Source organism: Salvelinus alpinus, chromosome 5, assembly GCF_045679555.1.
Source record: "Salvelinus alpinus chromosome 5, SLU_Salpinus.1, whole genome shotgun sequence".
NCBI classification, from domain to species: Eukaryota; Metazoa; Chordata; class Actinopteri; order Salmoniformes; family Salmonidae; genus Salvelinus; species Salvelinus alpinus.
The window spans coordinates 24,053,508-24,081,061 of NC_092090.1; the positions used below are offsets into that span (position 1 = coordinate 24,053,508).

At 44.0% G+C, this 27,554-nt stretch overlaps 3 protein-coding genes and 1 long non-coding RNA gene across 9 annotated transcripts in view; 1 reads left to right on the top strand and 3 right to left on the bottom strand.

Annotated features, from left to right (window-relative positions):
• The window catches only part of trpm7 (transient receptor potential cation channel, subfamily M, member 7), a 94,901-nt gene extending 90,823 nt beyond the window's left edge, over positions 1-4,078 (top strand). For both annotated transcript variants that reach the window (XM_071401052.1, XM_071401053.1), the window contains exons 41-44: positions 166-2,501; positions 2,979-3,076; positions 3,268-3,344; positions 3,639-4,078. In XM_071401052.1, coding sequence (XP_071257153.1) covers positions 166-269 — 104 coding nt within the window. In that variant the 3' untranslated portion in view covers positions 270-2,501; positions 2,979-3,076; positions 3,268-3,344; positions 3,639-4,078. The remainder of the gene's footprint in view (positions 1-165; positions 2,502-2,978; positions 3,077-3,267; positions 3,345-3,638) is intronic.
• Positions 4,079-5,663: 1,585 nt separating this feature from the next.
• Positions 5,664-6,579, bottom strand: LOC139575777 (uncharacterized). The gene is made up of 2 exons (XR_011675009.1): positions 6,180-6,579; positions 5,664-6,051 (listed from the first exon to the last, which is right to left on the bottom strand). It is a non-coding gene; the product is annotated as an uncharacterized lncRNA (long non-coding RNA).
• Positions 6,580-11,815: 5,236 nt separating this feature from the next.
• bcl2l10 (BCL2 like 10) lies at positions 11,816-17,002 on the bottom strand. The gene is made up of 3 exons (XM_071401067.1): positions 16,876-17,002; positions 15,326-15,796; positions 11,816-13,287 (listed from the first exon to the last, which is right to left on the bottom strand). The coding sequence occupies exons 1-3, from the start codon at positions 16,930-16,932 to the stop codon at positions 13,165-13,167; spliced, it is 651 nt and encodes a 216-aa protein (XP_071257168.1). The 5' UTR covers positions 16,933-17,002; the 3' UTR covers positions 11,816-13,164.
• A 144-nt stretch (positions 17,003-17,146) lies between these two features.
• Positions 17,147-27,554, bottom strand: part of gnb5b (guanine nucleotide binding protein (G protein), beta 5b) — an 18,509-nt gene continuing 8,101 nt past the window's right edge. For 2 of the 5 annotated variants that reach the window (XM_071401062.1, XM_071401063.1), the window contains 11 exons: positions 27,523-27,554; positions 26,469-26,580; positions 26,039-26,175; positions 25,494-25,535; positions 25,299-25,375; positions 24,888-25,020; positions 21,257-21,400; positions 20,987-21,078; positions 20,542-20,590; positions 19,892-19,988; positions 18,868-19,157 (listed from right to left, as the gene is read on the bottom strand). The exon at positions 27,523-27,554 is cut by the window's right edge. In XM_071401062.1, coding sequence (XP_071257163.1) covers positions 18,973-19,157; positions 19,892-19,988; positions 20,542-20,590; positions 20,987-21,078; positions 21,257-21,400; positions 24,888-25,020; positions 25,299-25,375; positions 25,494-25,535; positions 26,039-26,175; positions 26,469-26,580; positions 27,523-27,554 — 1,100 coding nt within the window. In that variant the 3' untranslated portion in view covers positions 18,868-18,972. Of the gene's footprint in view, positions 17,778-18,867; positions 19,158-19,891; positions 19,989-20,541; positions 20,591-20,986; positions 21,079-21,256; positions 21,401-24,887; positions 25,021-25,298; positions 25,376-25,493; positions 25,536-26,038; positions 26,176-26,468; positions 26,581-26,782; positions 26,921-27,522 lie in introns of those variants that run through there. The other 3 variants (XM_071401064.1, XM_071401065.1, XM_071401066.1) reach the window with 3 other exon arrangements.

A 27,554-nucleotide genomic window follows, 5' to 3' on the forward strand; every position in this document is an offset into this window, starting at 1 on the left:
AGCTTATCTTTTGCTATAAGGACAGAGGACTGTGGGCGAGAGGGGACAATGCATATTCAAATATAAGGCTCTAGGACATTTGTGACATTTGTTATTTCAGCTTTATGTAGTAGATGGATGCCTGGCTGTCTGCCTCATCTCTCTCCTCTTCCTGTGTCGCTTCAGATCTGAAGCGGAACGAGTACACACCGGACAAACTGATGCTGCCTCAGGACGAATCACACGACCCCGGAAGCGGGACCCGCCACTCAATGAGGCTCATGCTCTGATCCTATAGGACACAACCAGAGAGAAGAGGCCGGTGCTGTTATTCTATTGGCCAATGCCAGAGAGGAGGGAGGAAGAAGTAGTGCGCACAGCTCATGGCTAGAAGGGATCCAGCTTTTGTCAAATTAGCATCAGATTTGAGTTTTCGTTGCAGATTGGAAGGACTTAACGCAGCAGGTTAGGAGAATTATGTTAATGTTAGGAAAATATTTAGGGTTAGCAAAAAATATATATATACTTTTTTCATTCATTTGACAAAAGCTGGATAAGGTGGGTCTAGCCATGACACACCTCATCCAATCAACTGGAAGAGCCACACCTGTGTTTCCATGGAGACGCATGCATGCAGAACTGTTACTTTTGTATCTGCCCAACCAAGGCCAATCAGCAACCAAGATGATTTTAAAAAATTAAAAAAATGTAAATGGGGAACAAAACTTTTTAAAGATGTTTTTTACTACAAGTTTATATGTTATGAGTGTGTATATATCTATATATAAATGGCTATCAACAGGTACAATATCATTGCATAAAGAGACAGTATAGTACTTATTCTGAACTATGAAAAGTTGCCTTGTATAAACTAAAGTGCATTGTCTGTCTGTAATGCAAGACTGTAAGGGTCAACCTGCTGAGATACAATTTGCAACACTTTATACAGAATGTCACCAGATACTTTTTTATAAATGTAAAATACATGTATTATTATGGCATTAGTGGTTCATATTTAATGAGAAGACACATGAATTTGAAAATCTTGTAAAATATGGGCAGATTGCAATGCAACTTTTACAGTACATATGTAATAATTGTATTGTGTTGAACTCTTCTGAAATGTGTCCACTGAATATTGCTGATAGTTTTTAAATGTTACAATGCTGGTACTATTATTGTTATTTCTTTGTCATCACGTATTGAATGAGCAAATACCAATCTAGTGTATCTTATAGATACTTATATCTGCAACTGAGCAGAAGCAGATGCTGTTTTTTTCAGGGGAGTGTAAGGGTCTATTACTCTATACATGTTCTACTGTATAACATTTTAAACGAATAAAATGACAGTTATGTTCCATTCCTTGTACAGTATGATGCTGATACTGTCTGATGGGGATGAGGCCCCCACATTCTTCAGAAAGACTGCAGCTGCTGGCAGACAGACGCCCACAGAGAGAAACACTCTCGCCAGCTGATAAAGAACCCAGTAGCCAACAGCTATTCATCAGTTACTCGTCTGTAACCCGACACCTTTACCCTACAGTTAGGTCTGGATGGGAACTCTGTCATCCTTTTCACAAACCTCATCTCCACCTACATCTTTAGAAGTTTAGGAACATCGATCAACAGTGATGAAACTCTTCTTGGTGTTGTCACAAAGTCCAGTGGAAAGCAACATTGTGTAAAATAATAGTATGTACAGTAATAAGTCCATTTTACATCCACATTGCTGTTTGGTGGAGCTGCGTCAGAGCTGTCAAATCCACCAGTGGCTCCTGGCATTATACCTGAACTGGACATTGCCTTGGCTGCACGGAGTTAAGTTCCAACACTGGAATGTGAGATGTAATCTACATCTCGATTAGGATGATAAAACCCTTATTTTGTTGAATGATTTTTACATTTGAATGTAGTTATTTCTATATAGGCTACACTTTCTCGTTCTGAACTTCTAAAGCGAATGGGGGCAGGTGTGGCTTCATGAAGATGCCAGAGCAGCTGCTCACTGATTTGACAGCTCCAACACAGTTCCACCACCAAGTCATCCACTATGCAGGTGTCTGCTATCGCTGGTTAATGCTCTGATTGAATCTAGGCCTTAGTAGTAGTAATAAGTTAGCGGTAGTAGTTATTAGTGATAGTAGGCTTCCATATGTTTGTTGTTTTTATTTCTTATGAATTTGTAGTTTGCAAATTTCTGTGAAAATATACAAAATGCTTTTTGATCTTTGGCCAATAGAGAGAGTAGAGTACAGTATATTGAAAGTCTGTGTCGAATAGCAGAAGATTTTTTTAAACCACTTCCTGTCTAGGCTTGATAAACCAGTCTACTTGTTACCTGGAAGGGCGTGGTTATATGGGGGCCAGTGAATCTGCAGTTTACTCACCTTGTTCGTAACAGTGCTCACCTGCTCGCACTTAAGTCTCTTTCCCATTGCTCTCACACACAAACACATCCCAGAGGAGAAACTACCAAGAGAGAAGAATCATGTCTGTGGAAGTCCACATAGAATATTGGTAAGTTATTGTTTTACTACATCTGTTAATGTCTACTCTAAAATGTTATTAGGAGATCTGTTGTTATACCAAAGAAAACAACAGTGAGACAGTGTACAAACTGTCTGAATGTGTTGGTGTGGAACCAATAGAGTTCATATTGCCTCAGGTTATTGATTTAAAGAGTTTGCACACAAAAACAAAACATTGACATGATTTTCCAATTAGAGAAACTCATTATTTACATCATCAGTCTAACTTTTACCAACATTTCAACTACCCTCTCCATTTCTATTGTCCAGTGTAAAGTTATAGATATGACATGCTGTGTGACATGCCGAGTGTGTAAGTAACTGCTGATGTAAGACGTCAATGTGATGTCAGTGTGTCGAATATGTCACTTCAAAACATGGTATGTTAAAAACTGTGTGTGTGTGTGTGTGTGTGTGTGTGTGTGTGTGTGTGGTGTGTGTGGTGTGTGTGTGTTGTGGTCTGCAGTAGTGGATGAGGGTACGACTCTCGCTATCAGGACCTAGCATCTGCCATCAAGCAGAACGTTCCTGATGCGACGGTGACGGGAACCACGGGGCGGCGCTGTAAGTTACACACACAGCTTGAAATTACCCTGTCAGATAGTGACGTCACAGCTGTGCTTTACACACAGAACGGCATTACAGATCCCATCGGACTTCAACTGACTACACTCTGATGGTCCATCCATTAGATTTGATCAATACCTCAGTAGATTATTAAGTTATATTCTAACTGCTCATGGTTTGTCCTACAGCCAGTTTCGAGGTAACAGTGAATGGTAAACTGGCCTACTCTAAACTGGAGGCAGGAGGATTCCCAGACACCAAGGAGGTGGGTGTTATTCCTGTTCTAAACAATAGGTGGCATCATACAATGTATCTTCATGTATTGTCTGAGGTAAAGCTACAGTATGTGAACCTGAACAGTAGTTCAGAAGTGTTAAATCAGGGAGCATGGATAAGGCATGGGATCCAATCCCAGCCAAGTCATACTATTTCTTTAAGCATTTCATTGTACTGTATAGTATACTCCACGTGTATCCTGTGCATATAATATGACAAATATACCTTCATTTGATGTATCTCCTACATGCTTTCTGTAACATGTGCTCTACTGTCTGACCAGATGGTGGCGATGGTGAAGGAGGTGAGCCGCGGAGGAAAGGTTGAGAGAGTGAAGAAGAAGGATAATACGTGTGTTCTCCAATAGATGAGTGGATATTAAGAGAGGGAGAGAAGGAGAGTGTTTTTTAAGATCCTGGGTCCTGATCTGATTCTATTAATGATTGTTCACAATGAAACTAAGGATGTGCAACATGATGAAGTCTACAGTCATTTCAACTCTGTGATCTGAGGGAAATACTCTCATCCTGTGTCTCTGTTTTATACTGTCATGTCTTATGTTATTCCTTGTCTGTTTTTCTTTCGTTATACAGACAAAGATATTATAGACTGACTAGCATTTAGTTTTACATTCTAGAAATTATATTGTACTCAATGTAGACCTCTGCAGTTGTAGAGGCTGTACGTGTATTTTTAAATGATCACATAAATTCTATGAATCAATTAGTATTGACTTTGTGTGTTGGGGGGGGGTGCTGTTGGACATTTACTGGTGTTGTGTTATTATTGGATCTTGTGCCAGGCAATCTTTCCCATCTTCACTTTGCCTCTTTCACTTTCTTTCTTACCGGGTGTGATGATGCAATAGATATACTGCCTTGGCCTTTATAGCGGTCAAAGGATTTGATTTGATCTGATTTTGTGTGTAGGCCGAGACTGGATTCTATCCCCAAAAATGTTATTCCTCTGTGTGTTATTTTATTGTAGAGGTACAAAGTCTTTAGTTTTAGTTTTTATATGGCTGTATAAAGATGACAGTTTATTATCAAACTTGTGATAGAGATCACACTTCAGCCAAGAGGGGAATTTAATCCAGTTGTGATGAGGGAGAGGGAATTACCACTCTGCCATTTGGAGTTTTACTACATTTTACCACCACTGTATTCCATGGAACTTAGAGCTGTTTATTATCCACTCTATTAGCCTCTGTCAAATGCACTGTAATACATCTGATCTGTGATATCCTCCAGCATATTGGGGAATATTCTAGAATCTGACTCTTTCTACCCCTCTATCTCTCTGGCCCCCATCTAACCATGCCCTTTCAGGTAACAGGTGGATAGAGGGGGAGTCACTCAGCTTATCTGTAACAGTGCCCACCTGCTCTCACGTCTCTTTCGCATTTCACACTCACACTAGAGAAGAATCATGTCTGTGGAAGTCCACATAGAATATTGGTAAGTTATTGTTTTACTACATCTGTTAATGTCTACTCTAAAATGTTATTAGGAGATCTGTTGTTATACCAAAGAAAACAACAGTGAGAGTGTACAAACTGTCTGAATGTGTTGATGTGGAACCAATAGAGTTCATATTGCCTCAGGTTATTGATTTAGAGTTTGCAAAACATTGACAATTTTCCAATTAGAGAAACTCATTATTTACATCAGTCTAACATTTACCAACGTTTTAAGTATCAAAGTAAATGGAATTGCTAAAATATACTCAAGTATCAATAATTTCAAATTCCTTATATTAAGCTAACAGCACACTCAACACTCGGACATAATTTACAAACGAAGCATTTGTGTTTAGTGAGTCCGCCAGATCAGATGAAGTAGGGATGAACAGGGATGTTTTTTCTCTTACGTGAATTGGACCAGTTTCCTGTCCTGCTAAGCATTAAAACTGTAATTAGTACTTTTTGTAAGGGAAAATGTCTGGGGTAAAAGTAGTCAAAGTGAAGTACAGATACCCCAAATAAACAATTGAAGTAAAAATAATTTAAACTACTACTTAAGTACTTTACACCACTGCTTGCACTACCAGTGTGTCACTGTGTAATAGCAGTAGGATGTTGATTTGTGTATAGAGCAGATATTTCCTTCTCTGATAATTCAGAACCTGGTGGGATAGAGAGATAAAGGAGTGAAAGATTGGTAGATGAGGATCTGGACGGGAAGCCTGTGGTAGATTGGTGCTCTGATCTCAGGCGGTATGAGATTTTATCTGTCCCTGATGCTGCTGTAAAGTGCAGTGTGTGTGCCCTGCTCCCCTATAACCTTCCCAACACACACTCTATACCAACTGATTGATTTCATTTATTTGATCACTTAAAAACACATGTACAACTGCAGAGATCTATATTGAGTAGAATATAACTTCTAGAATATAAATCTAAATGCTAGTCTAATATATTATCCCTGTCTGTATCCTGAAAGAAAAACAGGAATAACAACATAACAGTATAAACCAGACAGGATGAGAGTATTTTCCTTAAATCACAGACCGTTGAAATGACTCTAGGGGCTCCCGGGTGGCGCAGCGGTCTAAGGCACTGCATCTCAGTCCTAGAGGCGTCACTACAGACCCTGGTTAGATTCCAGGTTGTATCACAACCGGCCGTGATTGGGAGTCCCATAGGGCGGCGCACAATTGGTCCAGCATCGTCCAGGTTTGGCCGGGGTAGGCCGTCACTGTCAATAAGAATTGGTTCTTAACTGACGTGCCTTGTTTTATTTAACTAACTCTAGTCTGCACGGAGTAAAGCACAGCTGTGACGTCACTATCTGACAGGGTAATACAAGCTGTGTGTGTAACTTACAGCGCCGCCCCGTGGTTCCCGTCACATCAGGAATGTTCCGCTTGATGGCAGATGCTAGGTCCTGATAGACTCGTACCCTCATCTACTACTGCTGACCACAACACAAACACACCGTTACACACACTGCATGTTAGAACTTTACACTGGACAATAGAAATGGAGAGGGTAGTTAAGTATATTTAAAACCAAAAACAACATTACAAACACCCATACACACCCATCTGCCACATGTAACACAGCTACTGTAAGAGCAGATGTCAAACTCACAGCACAAGAAACCCAGAATGAAGTAAACATCATTCACTACTCCCCGTCCACAGTCTAGTGACATTCACTACTCCCCGTCCACAGTCTAGTGACATTCACTACTCCCCGTCCACAGTCTAGTGACATTCACTACTCCCCGTCCACAGTCTAGTGACATTCACTACTCCCCGTCCACAGTCTAGTGACATTCACTACTCCCCGTCCACAGTCTAGTGACATTCACTACTCCCCGTCCACAGTCTAGTGACATTCACTACTCCCCGTCCACAGTCTAGTGACATTCACTACTCCCCGTCCACAGTCTAGTGACATTCACTACTCCCCGTCCACAGTCTAGTGACATTCACTACTCCCCGTCCACAGTCTAGTGACATTCACTACTCCCCGTCCACAGTCTAGTGACATTCACTACTCCCCGTCCACAGTCTAGTGACATTCACTACTCCCCGTCCACAGTCTAGTGACATTCACTACTCCCCGTCCACAGTCTAGTGACATTCACTACTCCCCGTCCACAGTCTAGTGACATTCACTACTCCCCGTCCACAGTCTAGTGACATTCACTACTCCCCGTCCACAGTCTAGTGACATGCACTACTCCCCGTCCACAGTCTAGTGACATGCACTACTCCCCGTCCACAGTCTAGTGACATGCACTACTCCCCGTCCACAGTCTAGTCACATTCACTACTCCCCGTCCACAGTCTAGTCACATTCCCTACTCCCCGTCCACAGTCTAGTGACATTCCCTACTCCCCGTCCACAGTCTAGTGACATTCACTACTCCCCGTCCACAGTCTAGTGACATTCACTACTCCCCGTCCACAGTCTAGTGACATTCACTACTCCCCGTCCACAGTCTAGTGACATTCACTACTCCCCGTCCACAGTCTAGTGACATGCACTACTCCCCGTCCACAGTCTAGTGACATGCACTACTCCCCGTCCACAGTCTAGTGACATTCACTACTCCCCGTCCACAGTCTAGTGACATTCACTACTCCCCGTCCACAGTCTAGTGACATTCACTACTCCCCGTCCACAGTCTAGTGACATGCACTACTCCCCGTCCACAGTCTAGTGACATGCACTACTCCCCGTCCACAGTCTAGTGACATGCACTACTCCCCGTCCACAGTCTAGTGACATTCACTACTCCCCGTCCACAGTCTAGTGACATTCACTACTCCCCGTCCACAGTCTAGTGACATTCACTACTCCCCGTCCACAGTCTAGTGACATTCACTATTCCCCGTCCACAGTCTAGTGACATGCACTACTCCCCGTCCACAGTCTAGTGACATTCACTACTCCCCGTCCACAGTCTAGTGACATTCATTACTCCCCGTCCACAGTCTAGTGACATTCACTACTCCCCGTCCACAGTCTAGTGACATGCACTACTCCCCGTCCACAGTCTAGTGACATGCACTACTCCCCGTCCACAGTCTAGTGACATTCACTACTCCCCGTCCACAGTCTAGTGACATGCACTACTCCCCGTCCACAGTCTAGTGACATGCACTACTCCCCGTCCACAGTCACTCCCCGTCCACAGTCTAGTGACATTCACTATTCCCCGTCCACAGTCTAGTGACATGCACTACTCCCCGTCCACAGTCTAGTGACATTCACTACTCCCCGTCCACAGTCTAGTGACATTCATTACTCCCCGTCCACAGTCTAGTGACATTCACTACTCCCCGTCCACAGTCTAGTGACATGCACTACTCCCCGTCCACAGTCTAGTGACATTCACTACTCCCCGTCCACAGTCTAGTGACATGCACTACTCCCCGTCCACAGTCTAGTGACATGCACTACTCCCCGTCCACAGTCCACTGGATGTCATAAGGTGAATGCACCAATTTGTAAGTCGCTCTGGATAAGAGCGTCTGCTAAATGACTTAAATGTTAAATGTTAAATGTTAGTGACATTCACTACTCCCCGTCCACAGTCTAGTGACATTCACCACTCCCCGTCCACAGTCTAGTGACATTCACTACTCCCCGTCCACAGTCTAGTGACATTCACTACTCCCCGTCCACAGTCTAGTGACATTCACTACTCCCCGTCCACAGTCTAGTGACATGCACTACTCCCCGTCCACAGTCTAGTGACATTCACTACTCCCCGTCCACAGTCTAGTGACATTCACTACTCCCCGTCCACAGTCTAGTGACATTCACTACTCCCCGTCCACAGTCTAGTGACATTCACTACTCCCCGTCCACAGTCTAGTGACATTCATTACTCCCCGTCCACAGTCTACTCCCCGTCCACAGTCACAGTCTATAGAGAACATCATTCATTGCCCCCTGTCCAGTCTAGCGCTAACATCCTTCACTGCCCCCTGTCCAGTCTATAGAGAACATCATTCACTGCCCCCTGTCCAGTCTAGCGCGAACATCCTTCACTGCCCCCTGTCCAGTCTAGCGCCAACATCCTTCACTGCCCCCTGTCCAGTCTAGAGGGAACATCATTCACTGTTCCCTATCCAGTCTAACGCTAACATCATTCATTGCCCCCTGTCCAGTCTAGCGCTAACATCATTCACTGCCCCCTGTCCAGTCTAGCGCTAACATCATTCACTGCCCCCTGTCCAGTCTAGCGCTGACATCATTCATTGCCCCCTGTCCAGTCTAGCGCTAACATCATTCACTGCCCCCTGTCCAGTCTAGCGCTAACATCATTCATTGCCCCCTGTCCAGTCTAGCGCTGACATCATTCACTGCCCCCTGTCCAGTCTAGCGCGAACATCATTCACTGCCCCCTGTCCAGTCTAGCGCGAACATCATTCACTGCCCCCTGTCCAGTCTAGCGCGAACATCATTCACTGCCCCCTGTCCAGTCTAGCGCGAACATCCTTCACTGCCTCCTGTCCAGTCTAGCGCTAACATCATTCACTGCCCCCTGTCCAGTCTAGCGCTAACATCATTCACTGCCCCCTGTCCAGTCTAGCGCTAACATCATTCACTGCCCCCTGTCCAGTCTAGAGCGACCATCATTCACTGCCCCCTGTCCAGTCTAGCGCTAACATCATTCACTGCCCCCTGTCCAGTCTAGCGCTAACATCATTCACTGCCCCCTGTCCAGTCTAGCGCTGACATCATTCATTGCCCCCTGTCCAGTCTAGCGCTAACATCATTCACTGCCCCCTGTCCAGTCTAGCGCTAACATCATTCACTGCCCCCTGTCCAGTCTAGAGCGACCATCATTCACTGCCCCCTGTCCAGTCTAGAGCGACCATCATTCACTGCCTCCTGTCCAGTCTAGAGCGAACATCATTCACTGCCCCCTGTCCAGTCTAGAGCGAACATCATTCACTGCCCCCTGTCCAGTCTAGAGCGAACATCATTCACTGCCCCCTGTCCAGTCTAGCCCTAACATCATTCATTGCCCCCTGTCCAGTCTAGCGCGAACATCATTCACTGCCCCCTGTCCAGTCTATAGAGAACATCCTTCATTGTCCCCTGTCCAGTCTATAGATATCATTCACTGTCCAGTCTAGAGTTATTCACTGTCACCTGTCCAGTTTAGAGATACCAACACAGCATGACTAGCATCAGTCCCCAGCCCAGCCATCAGCCGGTCAGTGATCATTCTACTGGGTGTCTAAGGTCATTGAGGTCAGAGAGTTTAACATGTTTCTCAAACCCCCAAACTTCTGTCTGACTCCCTGCATCTCCATTCCTCACCTTCTCCATCCTGGTCTCTCATCAATTCCCCCTCCCCCTTCTCAGTCCCTCCCTTTGCTTGTTTTTGAGATCCAGTCCCGAGAGTCCTATCTGGGAGCCAGTAAGAATGTCCCCCTTCATCTAAACAGACAGTGTCAATAGAACTAGTGATAATAATTGGGCATTAATATGTTAGCCAGTTCCCCATGATGAACCACAGCAGTGGACGGGCTGCTGTTAGTCTACTGGGAGAAAACATGTCAACAGGATATAACAGTCACACATTGACAACATCAGCTCAGCTCTCAGCCATGTGTGAATATGTTGTGTTTATGGTAGGAAATCAGGTCAGTCTCAGTTTTGCATGTTCTGAGAGGCCGAGGGCTATACAGACCCTTTGATGGTTCAGATATACAATGGCTGGTCTCACACTTAACTCCATCGCACACTTCGGATCCCCTCCATCCCAGAGACTATTGGTGACATTAAACAGTCACTCTTAGCCAGAAATCTACTCTGGGACAGAGAGACATTGTATGGGAAGCAGGGAAAGGGGGTCAAACTCATTTGCAAGGTTTGCTTGGCTGCTTGGGGTGAGTGCCGGCTAGTCAGAGAGCAAGGCTTGTGTGTACAGTGTGGGTCAGCAGACAGTGCTGATAGTATAAACAAGTTGGAGAAAAAGTAGCAGATAATACTGCTCTTCCCATGGCTCAGGGGTGTGAGAATAAACGGGATAAGTGTATATCAGATGGAAAGCCGGCATAACAGAAACTAGTAGCCATCATCAAGATGAGATCAGATAGTGACAGACTCTTGAATAACAGTCTCAGTCACTATCTCATCTTGATAGCTAGTAGTTTGTGCTATTTGAGTGTCACAATCTGATCTCATCTTGATGTGGCAGGCCTCATGCGCCACATCTTGTCTCTCCGATACACTTCTCAGAATAAAAAGTGCTGACTTGTGTAACAAGCTGCAGCTTCCTAGAAGGCTTGCTGTGGCTACATATAGAGAATAGCAGTAGCCACAGCTTTGTATGTGACCAAAGTGCCATTAGTTGAGGTGTCGGTCTCTGTTCGTACATCTTATCCTGGTAGACAAGGATCAGACAGAATGGTTACGGCCCTCGGGCCTGATCTAATCCCCCCCTCACTGACAGACACGTCTCATTGCTGTAGCGTCACTGAGCGTAGGACTGAATTCTCTGGCTAGGAGAAAGCACTGGCTGAGATTTCTAAAGTTCACCAGAAATACAGTTAGCAAAAACTACTGAGACAAATGTGACTCCGTGAAAGGCAAAGTGTTGTGTTTTTCACAGCAAAGGCTGTGTTTCTTAGAAGGCTTGCGGTGGCTATGTGTAGAGAATAGCAGTAGCCGCAGCTTTGTATGTGACGGTAACTAAAGTGCCATTAGTTGCGTCTAAAATAGCAATAGCTGCAGTGGTGACAGGATACAAGTCAGCACTTTCATTCGAAGAGACAAGATGTGGAACACGAGGCCTGCAAGACTGTGATGGGGGAGGAGTGGGTGAGATGAGGGGTTAGTGTGTAGGCTGATAAACACTAGTGACAGTAACAAGAACCCAGAAAGGAGTTCTGAAGTCAAAGTGAAACCAAAAGGACTCCTGGACTATCAGTGTCTTTACCATCCTGCAGTCTCTCACACTCTTAACAAAAAGACAGTACTGTAACTCCATGACTGAAACTTTTTATTTAGAAAAAGACATAAATAAGTCATGCACTATAAGGAACAGGGTGCATTTGTGATGCAGACATGCTTAATATCATCTCACACTGTAGCACCACTGTGTCTGTAAAGCCCTGAAAAACATGACCTACCATCTCAGAGATAAACCTACACAGACAGACCAAGGATATTTAACTGCAGGCCTGGAGGACCTGAACACTTCTGAGATAATGAAAACCAGAGACGGGACGCATGTACTCTGGCCAATCAATCAATTAGCAGGTAGAAAAGAATCGGCCAGTAATGTGGACCTCCGGGCCTGGAGTAGAAGAACCCTGTTTTTATAAACCAGAAATGGATGTCTAACATGACGAGACAGAGAGAAAGGTAAAAACTACAAAATAACAATGAAATCTGCCAAGTGGCAATGCAAAGATGGCCACTGTTAACATTTTTATTTCATATAAATATAATATATTAATGTATGTTTATTACACTAAAAAATATTCTTGCCACACACACATTACTTGAAGTAGAAAGGCAAGAGGGACATTAATAAAAACAAGTCAGGACACTAAGCAGTGGACAAAATGATGGGGTTGGTCCCAAATGCCACCCCATTTCTATATAGGTCAGGGATATTGAAATCTGGACCTACAAGCCAGTTCCACTGTTGATTTTCATTCCTCCCCTCTTACCAGGGACGGCTTTAGACCTGAGACACCAGTTGGGTGCAATTAATGATCAGGTATAACAGAAAAGCAGGACTACTTCAGAAGGTCAGGCTTGGATTTGAATAGCCCTGATATAGGGATGAAGCAGCCATCCACATCTAAATGGTCATCTTTGTAGCTGCCCGGTCAAACAAAATGCAACCAACCATAGTAGTCCAGTTGTGGTCAACACAACATGTGGTCCCTGTGCGCTCGCTTTGACAAAATACTAGATTTTAATAACATAACAGCGGAAAGATATGCAAACTAATAATATTGACATATTTCATCATTTCAGAAGGCCTTTCGTTTGTTGTGGTACAATCTCTAGGTACGACTGAATAATAGAGTTGTAATAGTTGAAGGTTTTACTGCGGGCTGAAAGATGTGGAAACATTCAGTTGATGAATGAAACTAAACCATGTAATGGAATCCTGCTTCAGTGTGACACATGGGGGTGAAGGGGGACATGTCCCATCCACTATTCAAAAAAGATATTTTGGCCCTAAGTTAGTCTCTCCCCCCACCCCTCATTTTCAAGACAGTGTTTTGCCCCTGTTGTGACACCATTTAACCCATTGAAGACCTACCACACTGCCATCACTTTGAAAGGAGACTGATGATGCAGCAGGGCTTGTGTGTTAGCGGACCAGGAGGAAGGTTAACCCTGCGATGCCCACGCCAGCAGCAGCAAACAGGGCAGTCTTCATGGACGAGTCCTGGTTCACCTCTCTTGCTGTGTGGAAGAACTTACAGAAGCCCTCCTAGAAGAGAGAGGATTAGGGTTAGATCCATATATTTTATTGAACACTTATTCAGGTCACAATGGTGTATCAAAGGACCAGGCTAGAGATCAAAATAAGGAAGTCAAGAAACTTAGTTCAATACTGCTCAAAAAGCCCCATTTCCTCTCAGTTTTCAGACCGAGAGACAGCTGCCTGCGGACAGTCCCTGCTATAACAGACCTGTGTCGTGATTAGTAAGGCAAATTTCAAAATGTGGTTGTGTTCATCAGTCTATTTGTTGTTCTGATCCAGACCCAGCTGGTTGTGTTCATCAGTCTATTTGTTGTTCTGATCCAGACCCAGCTGGTTGTGTTCATCAGTCTATTTGTTGTTCTGATCCAGACCCAGCTGGTTGTGTTCATCAGTCTATTTGTTGTTCTGATCCAGACCCAGCTGGTTGTGTTCATCATTCTCTTTGTTGTTCTGATCCAGACCCAGCTGGTTGTGTTCATCAGTCTATTTGTTGTTCTGATCCAGACCCAGCTGGTTGTGTTCATCAGTCTATTTGTTGTTCTGATCCAGACCCAGCTGGTTGTGTTCATCAGTCTATTTGTTGTTCTGATCCAGACCCAGCTGGTTATGTTCATCATTCTCTTTGTTGTTCTGATCCAGACCCAGCTGGTTGTGTTCATCAGTCTATTTGTTGTTCTGATCCAGACCCAGCTGGTTGTGTTCATCAGTCTATTTGTTGTACTGATCCAGACCCAGCTGGTTGTGTTCATCAGTCTATTTGTTGTTCTGATCCAGACCCAGCTGGTTGTGTTCATCCATCTATTTGTTGTACTGATCCAGACCCAGCTGGTTGTGTTCATCAGTCTATTTGTTGTACTGATCCAGACCCAGCTGGTTGTGTTCATCATTCTCTTTGTTGTTCTGATCCAGACCCAGCTGGTTGTGTTCATCCATCTATTTGTTGTACTAATCCAGACTAGATTTTGAGTATTAATGATTGTTGTGTGCTTGGCGGTCACTAGACTGTTACGTTAGAGACAGTACATACGGCTGTTGGGACCAGCTGGCTAGAGGGGGGGGTGTGTGTGTGGTTAATTCACAAAAGCAGTCAACAAATTGAGCTGCAGCTGTGTTGTTGCTACCCCAGCACTACAGTCCTATGTTGTTTTGGAGTACACCAGTAACCTCACTACCCCTGATCCACTTTATATGACTATAATGGCTGTGTCAACCTTGTACAAACCCTCTTTTAAGTGACAGGTAGATCTTTGACCTCTCAGACAACCAGGGTTTATAGTCCACACCACAGTAAAATCACTCTGTATTGACTGAAGAGTTATACATTTATAAATCTACTGTGACACAACAGCCTACTGACATGTAACACATTACAAGTCAAACAACCATTTCTAATAAGCATTAAAAAGGCAAATTTAGGGCCAGTTTCCCAGACAATAATTTTCAAATGGGAATTCTCCATTGAGCTTGCTCTTTAATCCAGAACTACATTGAAACTTTTCCAGTAATTTAAGTCATTTAGTAGACCCTCTTATCCAGAGCGATTTACAGGAGGAATTAAGGTTAAGTGCCTTGCTCAAGGGGACATCGACAGATTTTTCACCTAGTCCTCTCTGGGATTTAAACCAGCGACCTTTCCGTTACTGGCCCAACGTTCTTAACCACGGGGCTACCTTCCACCCCTAGACTTAATCTGTGTCCGGAAATTTCTTGTACCATAAAAATATTGTGTTTTAAGCAGTCATTCCTGGGTTAGACCTGAACATTGTGTTGGTAGCACACACACAGTTCAGACATTCTTGGCTCATGCCACTAACTGACTAACACAGCAAACAGCAGCCACATAGCAAGAAGCCACAAGGTGTCTGAATCACAGACATTATTGACAATAGAAGGTGTCATTGTCCAACTGTTTCTCTTAGCTTGACAGAGAACTAGTGCTGCTGATATGAGCCCAGATTCCCATCAGCTTAGTAAATGATCCTGTGTGTGCGTGCACATGTGTCCATAAGCGCATGTGTGTGTGATGCTCACTGCTCAAACCTACCCAGCCTTTGTTCTCCAGCATCCAGTCACTCTTCTCCTCTCCTAGGTAGTCTGCTATGGTCTCCGCCAGCGCCCTGCAGCTCTCCTTCCCCCCCAGCCCCATGCCATTACCCAGCCCCTGGTCCGTGTCCTCTCCCTGTAGTTCTCTGACCAGCACACCAGTGAAGGTGAACAGAGAGACCACCCTCCCCCAGTTCATCTGTCCGTCTCCCACCAGCTCCTCCATCACCCTCCTCAGACAGGCGCAGGGGTCCGGCCCGCATTGGCACAGGAAGCTGTGTGCCATGGCATGGAAGCGGGCCCGGTGCTTGGCCTCCATGTCCCGGGCCTGGCGCCGCATGGCTGCAGCCGAGTCGCTGGGAGGAGGACCGGGCGGGGCTTTCCGGGACCCACTGGCAGGGATAATACTGCAGACAGACAGGTAGTCCTCTGCTATAGCCAGGGTTTCTTTCCACAGCCCGCATGACATGGTCTACAGGAAGACATACAGTTAATACATGATCTATAGCCTATATATCAGAATGGGCCTCTGCTACAGTTTTTTTCGGACAGCCAGCACGATATGATAAATACAGGAAACACTATCAATACATTATCACATGCAGTTCATTTCTCACAGCCCACACTACAGGGGCTAGACTCTAGAGGAAACATTATCAATATTCATATTGTTATGCCTAAAAGGAAATACATTATACAGCAGGCTTCTTTCCACAACCCACCCAACATGGTCTATTGGAAACAACGTCAATCTAATCCCAAAGAGGTGACATCCTCTGTGCAATACCAAGAAGAGGCTTGTACTCAAGACTGAAAGCAAAGCTACGTTTCCCAATGAGCTGCATAGACCACATAGCAATATGATGCAAGCAGCACGGTGACTTGAGGTTAACACTGATGTCTAGTCTTGGACCTGCTTGAACTAAACTGTAAATAGAACGGTAAACAGTTGGCTAGGTAGCTTTGTAACTAGCTAGCTAAATAACTGGCTATGTGAGCAAGCCAGTCAAGTCTAATTTAAGAGCCCTTGAAGTCTGGATTAATTCAGGACGTGTCATGAAAGAAACAAGGTTGTAGCTAGAACTAATACGTTAGCTAGCTACAGTACTGTATAAAGCAAACTGAATTGACATATTTGTACTTGCTAGCTAGCTTGACTGTCAAATCGAAGGCAAGTCACACATACATGCATCGCAATCTAGCTAGCTAAATTATCTATCCAGCTAACGTTGTGGTTGGATTGTTTATCATTTTCTTGTCAACATCAACATTGGAAAATAGATAACCAGTCATGGTTTGGATATGAGTAAGCAGGGCTTCTCGCGAACGTTAGACATTTCTGGCTAGCAGCTGATAGCTAACTAGCGTAGTACTGATTGACACAAAGGACCAGAGAAACCAAGGCAGCGAACAACATCAGTGGCTCAACCCGCATCGATCCATTCACTCAGTCTGTAAAACCGAAGCTTGACACGCTTATTCAAGAATAGTTCGAGTTGAAGAAAAATAAATCGCATATTCTAGGTAGGAAAAAGTTAACAAAAAGCTCACCCTCCCAGCGATCAGACTGCTTTCTCCACGTACAGACGGAAGGAGGATCGCTGTCATCAACCGTATTTCCGCCTCACCAGGCTCTCGCCAGACTTTATACTCTCACTAAGCAACGTCACACAAATGGCATTTCCCTGAATTGTATTGTCGTTCCGCTAGACGAGAATCAGATGTAATGGAAATAACGTTACCTGTCTCCATATCATCATCCTCTTCGTCATTTACACCATAACCATGGGATAAAACAAACTTTTAAGACACCATTAATCAATAATTTAAATAAAATGTATTTATTTCACAAGAAGACTATGATTACAAATGAACAATACTTCGAACAGTCCCTCTTTCTCCCTCTCTGGCTAGTCATAGTCTATGGTCTGGTTTTATATAACAGTAGTATTACACTTTAGATCTGAGCAAGTTACACTCTGGGCAGACTAATTGACTGGTAAACTACAGACTGTGAAGCAGGTTTAAAGGGGGACTAGGGGGCATGAAAGCGGCAGTGAGTTAGCTTCTATACAGGAAAGTCAGTACTGCATGGCATTGGCTAGGACCTGCTGTAGAGGAAAACTGTGCTCAACTGACTTTAGTAATAGTAATAATATTTGTAATACTGCTAATAATAAAGCTTTAGGAACTCATTAACCTGATGAGCATTTGGTATAGTCCAACTTCAGTCAAATAAATAGTCTCTGTGAGTCAAACCTAGATAGCTATTATTGTGTGTGTGTAACTGAATATAGTTTCTATAGGCAGACTCTTTCTGCGGCAGGGTGTGCTCCATGGGCACTCTGGGTCGACTGGTCACATGACTCTGGTCCTGACCCTTAACCTCTGACCCCTGACTTCCAGGGGTTCGGTCTCGCTCTGATGACATCACAGCAGCTCTAGGCCCAGATCTGTCCGAGAAAGAGCACAGAACATCAGTAAATCACATTGTATTCAATAAGACATTTAAACAACAACACTTGTATCAAAAAGTATATTACAGTAACCCGGTCCAGACCCCAAAGAGCATGCAGCAGCATAGTGACAATGGAAAACTCCCTGGAAGGAAGAAACCTTGATAGGAATCAGATTTTGGGGGAGATAGAGAATCCTCCTTTGTCAGACCGGTGTAGATTATGAGGCAGAGCAACTCGGAGAAGAAGTGGTCCTGTGTGGCTCAGTTGGTAGAGCGTGGCACTTGCAACGCCAGGGTTGTGGGTTTAATTCCCACGGGGAATCAGTATGGGGGAAAAAAGTATGAAAATGTATGCATCCACTAAGTCGCTCTGGATAAACGTGTCTGCTAAAATGATGTAAGTGAGATCACCAGAGGGAAGACTATGGCTGTGTTACTATACTTCCACAGACATTAATGAAGAACAACTACTACAGCATCTCTCAGTGGTGGTTTCCGTGTCCTATATTGTGGCTGTGCCTGTAGTGGAAAACAGAAGTATGTACTGTGGGGATAGTCTGACACATGACTCTGCAGAACCAGGGTTTTCCACAAATAGGTACTCTCAGCCTCTACTCCTCTCTCTAGCCCATGTTGTATCACATCCGGCCGTGATTGGGAGTCCCATAGGGCGGCGCACAATTAGCCCAGCGTTGGCCGGTGTAGGCCGTCATTGTAAATAAGAATTTGTTCTTAACTGACTTGCCTAGTTAAATAAAACATTTTTTTTAAATAAGGTGCTGTCCCTCCTTGTTTCATCTCCCTTCCGACCCCCCTACCCCTCTTGTCTCACCCGTAGAGTGTTGTCCCTCCTTGTTTCATCTCCCTTCCGACCCCCCTACCCCTCTTGTCTCACCGGTAGAGTGTTGTCCCTCCTTGTTTCATCTCCCTTCCGACCCCCCTACCTCTCTTGTCTCACCCGTAGAGTGTTGTCCCTCCTTGTTTCATCTCCCTTCCGACCCCCCTACCTCTCTTGTCTCACCCGTAGAGTGTTGTCCCTCCTTGTTTCATCTCCCTTCCGACCCCCCTACCCCTCTTGACTCACCCGTAGAGTGTTGTCCCTCCTTGTTTCATCTCCCTTCCGACCCCCTAGCCCTCTTGTCTCACCCGTAGAGTGTTGTCCCTCCTTGTTTCATCTCCCTTCCGACCCCCTAGCCCTCTTGTCTCACCCGTAGAGTGTTGTCCCAGGACCCGGAGCAGAAAGCGGTCCCATCAGGAGAGACTCTGAGTGAGCTGACTCTGTTCTCATGACCAAACAGGATGGCTACTCTGGTCCCCTTCAGGACGTCCCACACATTGATGGTGTAGTCATTATAGCCAGCAAACAACAGACGACCTGGAGGAGGGGTGGAGAGAGAGAGAGAAAGAAAGATGGATACAGAGATAGAGGGGTAGAAAGGGTCAGATTCTAGAATATTCTCCAATATGCTGGAGGATATCGCAGATCAGATGTATTACAGTTTAAAGTGCATTTGACAGAGGCTAATAGAGTGGATAGAATGAATAATAAAACAGCTCTAAGTTCCATGGAATACAGTGGTGGTAAAATGTAGTAAAACTCCAGATGGCAGAGTGGTAATTCCCTCTCCCTCATCACAACTGGATTAAATTCCCCTCTTGGCTGAAGTGTGATCTCTATCACAAGTTTGATAATAAACTGTCATCTTTATACAGCCATATAAAAACTAAAATGAAAGACTTTGTACCTCTACAATAATATAACACACAGAGGAATAACATTTTTGGGGATAGAATCCAGTCTCGGCCTACACACAAAATCAGATCAAATAAAATCCCTTGACCGCTATAAAGGCCAAGGCAGTATATCTATTGCATCATCACACCCGGTAAGAAAGAAAGTGAAAGAGACAAAGTGAAGGTGGGAAAGATTGCCTGGCACAAGATCCAATAATAACACAACAACACCAGTAAATTTCCAACAGCATAATTGTAAATCTGTTCATGATCGGGGGACCAAAGGATGCTTAGTTGACTCTAGTCTCTGTTGAGAGGAAGCTAATAAAGAGGTATTATTTGCCAAACAGTTTCTGACTATTGTCCACATCTTACCACTAAGAGAGAAGTCGACACTGGCGGCTCCAAATATTATGCTGTCTTTGGAGTAGATGGACACCTCCCGATCAGCCCTGAGATCAAACAGACGGCACTGGAACACACACACAATCAATGGGACATTTTTATTTTATTTTTTATTTAACCCATCACATGCTAGTTGTTGTTTCTGTCTGTGCTGTGAACTCAAAGGCCCAGCATATTTCCTAATGAGAGACAATAAAGTTACATTGTAATTTTCCCATGATGTACAATAAAGTTATATTGTAATGTATTGTATTTTTGCTCCTTGGCCTGAATAACACTTCTTAAAACAATACAAACCTGTGTAGTAATGTAAAACAGTGGGATGCTTTGACACATGTACTGTATGATGTGAAAGAGCGGTGTTTGACCAGTGTAAGATAATCAATTCTCTCCCAGAGATTCTATTAACTCAACGGTGTTATTGAGACAGAGTGTCCGACTGCCACACACAACCCACAGAATCACATCAAAGGTCCATCATCTGTCAAGTGACACCCTATTCCCTTTATAGTGCACTACCTTTGATTAGAGCTTTTTGGTGGCAACTCTATGTGGCTTTGTTCAAGAGTAGTGCACTAAGTAGGGTGTATAAGTGTGCTATAAGTGTGTTATAAACTCACGGTAGAGTCGTCAGAAGCAGAGGCAAAAGCATCACCACTGGGGTAGTACCTGGAGAGAGAGAGAGCGAGAGAGTGGGAGAGCGAGAGCGAGAGAGAGAAAGAGAGCGTGAGAGAGGAGTAAAGAGGTTGATGTGTACACTAAGCTGTATCAAAGCCTAGTGGTTAGAGCGTTGGGCCAGTAACCGAAAGGTTGCTAGATCGAATCCCTGAGCTGACAAGGTAAATATCTGTCGTTCTACCCCTGAACAAGGCAGTTAACCCACTGTTCCTAGGCCATCATTGTCAATAAGAATTTGTTCGTAACTGACTTGGTTCAATAAAGGTTCAATAAAACACAATCATAAAAAGGGTTAGGTTTCGGGTCGATGGATTCTGTTACTATAAGGATAGGTGATCTGTAGACAGTGAAGCTGTATAAAGGGTTGATGTGGATGCTGCTACTTACTTGACACAGTTGATGTCAGAGTCGTGGGTATCAAACGACTGGACGTTCTGCCCTGAGCGCAAGTCCCAAACGTTAGCCTTCTTATCAGAACCCTGGAACGAACAAACAGACATGTTAGGGGAGGGACAGAGAGATAGGAGACACACACACACACACACACACACACACACACACACACACACACACACACACACACACACACACACACACACACACACACACACACACACACACACACACACACACACACACACACACACACACACTGACCCCGGAGACGAAGGTGTTTCCAGTCTCGGAGGGGGCGAGGTCCAGAGTGAGAACATCAGCAGAGTGACCGTGGAAACTCTGCAGCAGCTGACCACTCTCCACGTCCCACAGCGCACTGGTACCGTCACCACTGGACGTCAAGATCTACACACAGCAACTTTATCACAATACTGAAACACACACAGCAACACACTTTATCACAATACTGAAACACACACAGCAACACACTTTATCACAATACTGAAACACACACAGCAACACACTTTATCACAATACTGAAACACACACAGCAACGCACTTTATCACAATACTGAAACACACACACAGCAACACACTTTATCACAATACTGAAACACACACAGCAACGCACTTTATCACAATACTGAAACACACACAGCAACACACTTTATCACAATACTGAAACACACACAGCAACACACTTTATCACAATACTGAAACACACACAGCAACGCACTTTATCACAATACTGAAACACACACACAGCAACACACTTTATCACAATACTGAAACACACACAGCAACGCACTTTATCACAATACTGAAACACACACAGCAACGCACTTTATCACAATACTGAAACACACACAGCAACACACTTTATCACAATACTGAAACACACACAGCAACGCACTTTATCATAATACTGAAACACACACAGCAACACACTTTATCACAATACTGAAACACACACAGCAACACACTTTATCAGAATACTGAAACACACACAGCAACACACTTTATCAGAATACTGAAACACACACAGCAACGCAGTTTATCAGAATACTGAAACACACACAGCAACGCACTTTATCAGAATACTGAAACACACACAGCAACGCACTTTATCACAATACTGAAACACACACAGCAACGCACTTTATCACAATACTGAAACACACACAGCAACACACTTTATCAGAATACTGAAACACACACAGCAACACACTTTATCACAATACTGAAACACACACAGCAACACACTTTATCACAATACTGAAACACACAAAGCAACACACTTTATCAGAATACTGAAACACACACAGCAACGCACTTTATCAGAATACTGAAACACACACAGCAACGCACTTTATCAGAATACTGAAACACACACAGCAACGCACTTTATCAGAATACTGAAACACACACAGCAACGCACTTTATCAGAATACTGAAACACACACAGCAACGCACTTTATCACAATACTGAAACACACACAGCAACACACTTCATCAGAATACTGAAACACACACAGCAACACACTTTATCACAATACTGAAACACACACAGCAACGCACTTTATCACAATACTGAAACACACAAAGCAACGCACTTTATCAGAATACTGAAACACACACAGCAACGCACTTTATCAGAATACTGAAACACACACAGCAACGCACTTTATCAGAATACTGAAACACACACAGCAACACACTTTATCACAATACTGAAACACACACAGCAACGCACTTTATCAGAATACTGAAACACACACAATGATGTATTCTTAAACATGGGGCAATGTGTGATCCTACTACCCTTTTGTGGTAGTTTGGGGTTATATAACTAATCTACGGCCATTACACAGAGCTGGTTAACGACTGGGGTGTACCCAGCTAGCCCACAACGTTCTGAGAACCATATGTTACCCAGAACTTGGTGAGTGAGTGGTTGTGCCATGGTTATTTTGCATACAACCTTCCCACAACTTTCTGGGAATGGTGCAGGATAGTTGCTTGGCTTTGAACATTCTCAAAACATTTAAGGAACTTGACAAAAAAACATAATTGTATTGGTATTTCATTACTTTAACAGAACGTTTCCTAAAAGTTCAAACTTGGTTACATTGCATTTCAATTTTTGTAATGTTCTTGACATTGGGAATGTTCTCAAATAATTAAGAGAACGTTAAGAAACAACGTTCTTCTGTGTGAATGTCAGTACTTCAGCATAACGTTTCCTACAGGTTTCCTCATGGTTCTATTTAAAGTAAAGTTCTCAAATTGAGCCGAGAACGTTAAGAAAAATTACCATAAAAACTACAAGAATACTTTAGTAACGTTCAGAGAACATTCTAAGAAAGTTATTTAAAAACATATACATTCTGTTCTTAGCATCAACAAAACTCTCTCTATCCTCTCTTGTTAAGTGTGTCAGGTGTGTTGGCCACGCCCATTCATTGGCCACACCTTATCTTAATGAGTGCTTATTTCCTTTGAAATGGGGTCTGTTTGAATAGACAAAATGAACAGCTTTATATAAGATGGCATGCTAGCTCCATCCTGGTGGCGCAGTGGACTAATTCCATGGATAGAGAACATTGATGCAGTGTCACAAAAAATACATGTGTTTGCATGATTAATGACTAAGGAACTTAATTTCTATGTGTCCAATCATGCTTGGACTTCAAAAAAGTTAACCCAAAATAAGCTAGCAGTGTTATTAAATGTCTTATTGAAACATTCAGTGAAAGTTTTAAGGAAGTTATTCTAAAACCTCCAAATAACCTGTAATGTCTATTCTCACAGTGTTAGGAAAACATTCAAGGAATCAGAGTAAAAAGTTCTCACAACCTCCCTACAACCTAAAAATAAACATTCCCAGAACAGGCTAAATGTTATTTTCTGTTCTCAGAACATTTAAATAAAAAAATATGTTTTACTGGTCAAGAAACGTATGGCTTCGTTCTCGCAACCAACGTGAAACCAAAAACATACATTCCTACAACTTTCAAGGAACCAAATGTGCTAACTGTGTATTCACTAGGAACCAAACGGTTGATATGAAACATCCCCCTGTCAGTCAGACAAAGATATGAAACATCCCTGTCAGACAATAAAGATATGAAACGTCCCTGTCAGACAATAAAGATATGAAAGTGAGACTGAACTGAGATTGACTGGGGCAATGTAGTCTCGACTCTCCACAGCCCTGTGCTTTGTTCCACACACACACCACACACACCACACACACGTCTTCACAGCTCAACACCCACCAACAGACCCCAGTGCATTAGGGAGACATAGATTGTGTATGTGCCCTTAGGTATGAGTTTTCAGCTCTGACAGATAAAGGCCTCTTAATGTCTATTAATACACTCACAATGGAGGGCCATCTCTCTCTATGGGCCACTTCTCTGTTTCCTCTCCTCTTCTGTCTCTCCTCTCTCTCACGCTTTCTCTCATCACTCTATCCTCATCCAGCTATAATTCTCAACAGTTCCTCTCCTGTCAAGCACAGATGAATTACTAACAGCCTTAAACATATAATATTTCCTTCCTTCTATTCCTCCCTCCTCTATTCATTCTCTCCTCCTTGTTCTGAAAATCTCAAATCAATTTCCTTCCCTCTCCTCGTTGTGTTGTGTGTCTATGTCTGTGTGTGTGTCTGTGTGTGTGTCTGTGTCTGTGTCTATGTCTGTGTGTGTGTGTGTGTGTGTGTGTCTATGTCTGTGTGTGTGCGTGTGTGTCTATGTCTGTGTCTATGTCTGTGTGTGTCTATGTCTGTGTCTGTGTGTGTGTGTCTATGTCTGTGTGTGTGTCTATGTCTATATGTGTGTGTGTGTCTATGTGTGTGTGTGTGTGTGTGTGTGTGTGTGTGGTCCCTAACTTGCATGTCAGAGTTGGTGAAGGTGCAGCCGGACAGGTAGTTGGTGTGCATGGCAACCGACTTCTTCTTGGCCGACAAGTTCTCGTCCTTGTCCAATGAGAGAGGGTACACCGAGCACTTATTATCCAATCCCCTGTCAGAAAGAAAGAAAGAAAGAAAGAAAGAAAGAAAGAAAGAAAGAAAGAAAGAAAGAAAGAAAGAAAGAAAGAGACAGACAGACAGAAAGAGACAGACAGACAGACAGACAGACAGACAGACAGACAGACAGACAGACAGACAGACAGACAGACAGACAGACAGACAGACAGATTTGTACGGCGTTACTATAACATCAAGCCAGTACTTTAGCATCAAGCCAATACCTTTCTTGGGGCTAAGGGGTTAAAGGTCAGAGGTTAGAGTCAGACTCACCCACAGGCGATGGCACAGCCAGAGGGGGCGTAGGCACACGCCATCACCCACGTAGTCGGCATGGTCACTGCATGTTCCTAGAACACAGTGTGCATATACATTAACGTAAATAAGCCTGGTTAAGACCGCTCCACCATGGGACTGGATTAGGCTGCCATTGGTGCACTCATACACACTCAGGCTGCTTTTACTAACCTTATTGGTGGTGAAAGCATCCCATACGATGACCTTCCCATCCTGGTAGACAGAAGACAAGGAAAAGAAGCATACAGTTCACATGGACATACAGGGAGAGATGAGCATTAAATGGCTGGTGAGAACAACATGTTCAGTGTGTCTGAGAATGGAGGAGGCAGGGAGGGAGGGAGGGAGGGAGGAATGAAGAAGGGAGGTGGGAGGGGAGAGAGGGGAGAAAAGGGAAGAAGGGAGGAATGAAGAGGAGGAGTAATTGATGAAAGAGGAGTCAGGGAGTTCAGCACCATGAACAGGGTTGTGACCAAAACACACTAATTACAGTAGAATAGAAGGAGGATAGGGGGATAGGGTGGAGAGGCAGGAGAGAAAGGGGAGGGACAATAGAGGGAGGGAGGAAAGGGGAGCAGTTCATGGCTAAAATGTGGGATGGTGTGTGTGTGTGTGTGTGTGTGTGTGTGTGTGTGTGTGTGTGTGTGTGTGTGTGTGTGTGTGTGTGTGTGTGTGTGTGTGTGTGTGTGTGTGTGTGTGTGTGTGTGTGTGTATACCTGTGAGGAGCTGACAATGCGTCGTTTGTCTTTGCACCAGTCCATACAGAGCACCTTGTTGCCATGGCCCTTCAGTGTCCTCCGAGTCTTCATGTTTAACTCACCAAGAGCTTCCGCCTTCTCAGCTACCTTCTCCACTACACACACACACACACACACACACACGGTTAAAAACTCTAGTAATCACAATGAATTGTCGTGTAAATTAATAGATATGCACTGTAATGCACTGTATTAACTATATTCTGGCCACGGGCAAATCTCTGCACGCCTGGAAATTACATATCAGATGATTTTTGGCATGAATATCAAATTCCATTCGTATATAATAACGGATATAATAACAGTTGCTGCATAACTTTCATGTTTGGTGTACAGTCAGTAAACATTTTGTGCATCGCGAGGCCCCTCTCCCTCCCATTAAACTCACACTCCACATCGTGCAGCTTCTTCCGCTCCTCCTCGAGCTTCTTCCTCAGCGTCTCGCTCTCCGCCTTCAGCGACTTCAGAGTCTCGCCGCTCGCAAGGCCCTGGCACGCCATCTTTAGAGAGGAGGAACGAAAGAAGGGAACGGGGGAAAGGACAGAAAAGGTAACGGCAAGAGCAGACGTTTTTAGTCGCGCGCTGGCTGCGCCCGTCAAGGCGGCTCTGCCTTCCTACAGCTGGTGCGTATTCATTACGCCGATTCTGTGGCAAAACGTTTCTTAAACGGAAGCAAACGGAACGAAACGGAGAGAGACCTACCTGACTTCTTCCAATATGAACTCTCGTTTTTGTTTGGACTAATGAATATGCCCCTGATTCTGCTGCCGCGCTGATGTGCTCCTTCTCCCCTCTCTCTCCCGCTCTCCCTGACTCTTGTCTCACTCGCTCTCTGGCAAGTCTCTACCTCTTTCTCTCTCTCCCTCTTTCTATATCTCTGGTTTTATTGCCCAAGAGAAGCCACTATGACTGTCTTTGGTAGAAATTGCACTAAATATAGCCTAACTTTCCTCTAAAAATATTCATTTAAATACTTGACAGAAAAATCACATTTTCCTTATTTTATTTTACCACATTGCAGTTTCCTTGTTTAAATGTATGTTATTTTCCTTTGAAAGGTGTATTTGCACCTATTGTTGTTTAAAGAAGTGAAAGACAAGGTGTGTGGATGAGCTGCCAGAGAGAAGGGAGAACAGATAAGATGAGGTGGTGAATTCATCCAGGAATGGTGTGAGTGTGTGAGTGTGAGTGTGAGTGTGTGTGTGTGTGTGTGTGTGTGTGTGTGTGCTGAAAGAGGCTCACTGCTACGGTATATCAGACAGATAGGGAGGCTGCATTCTCAGATGGGGCCCTCTCCAACCCCCTAAAAATACATCAAGAATCTCAAATCTAGCCCTAAGCCCTGGGAACTTGTGAAGATCTTAAAGGATTGTATTGGTCCAGGATGGAGCAGTTAGATTGGTTAGAGTCAGAGGTTAGAGGTCATGGGTAAAGGGACGTACAATCTCCATGCATAGTGAGCAGTAGTTGATGG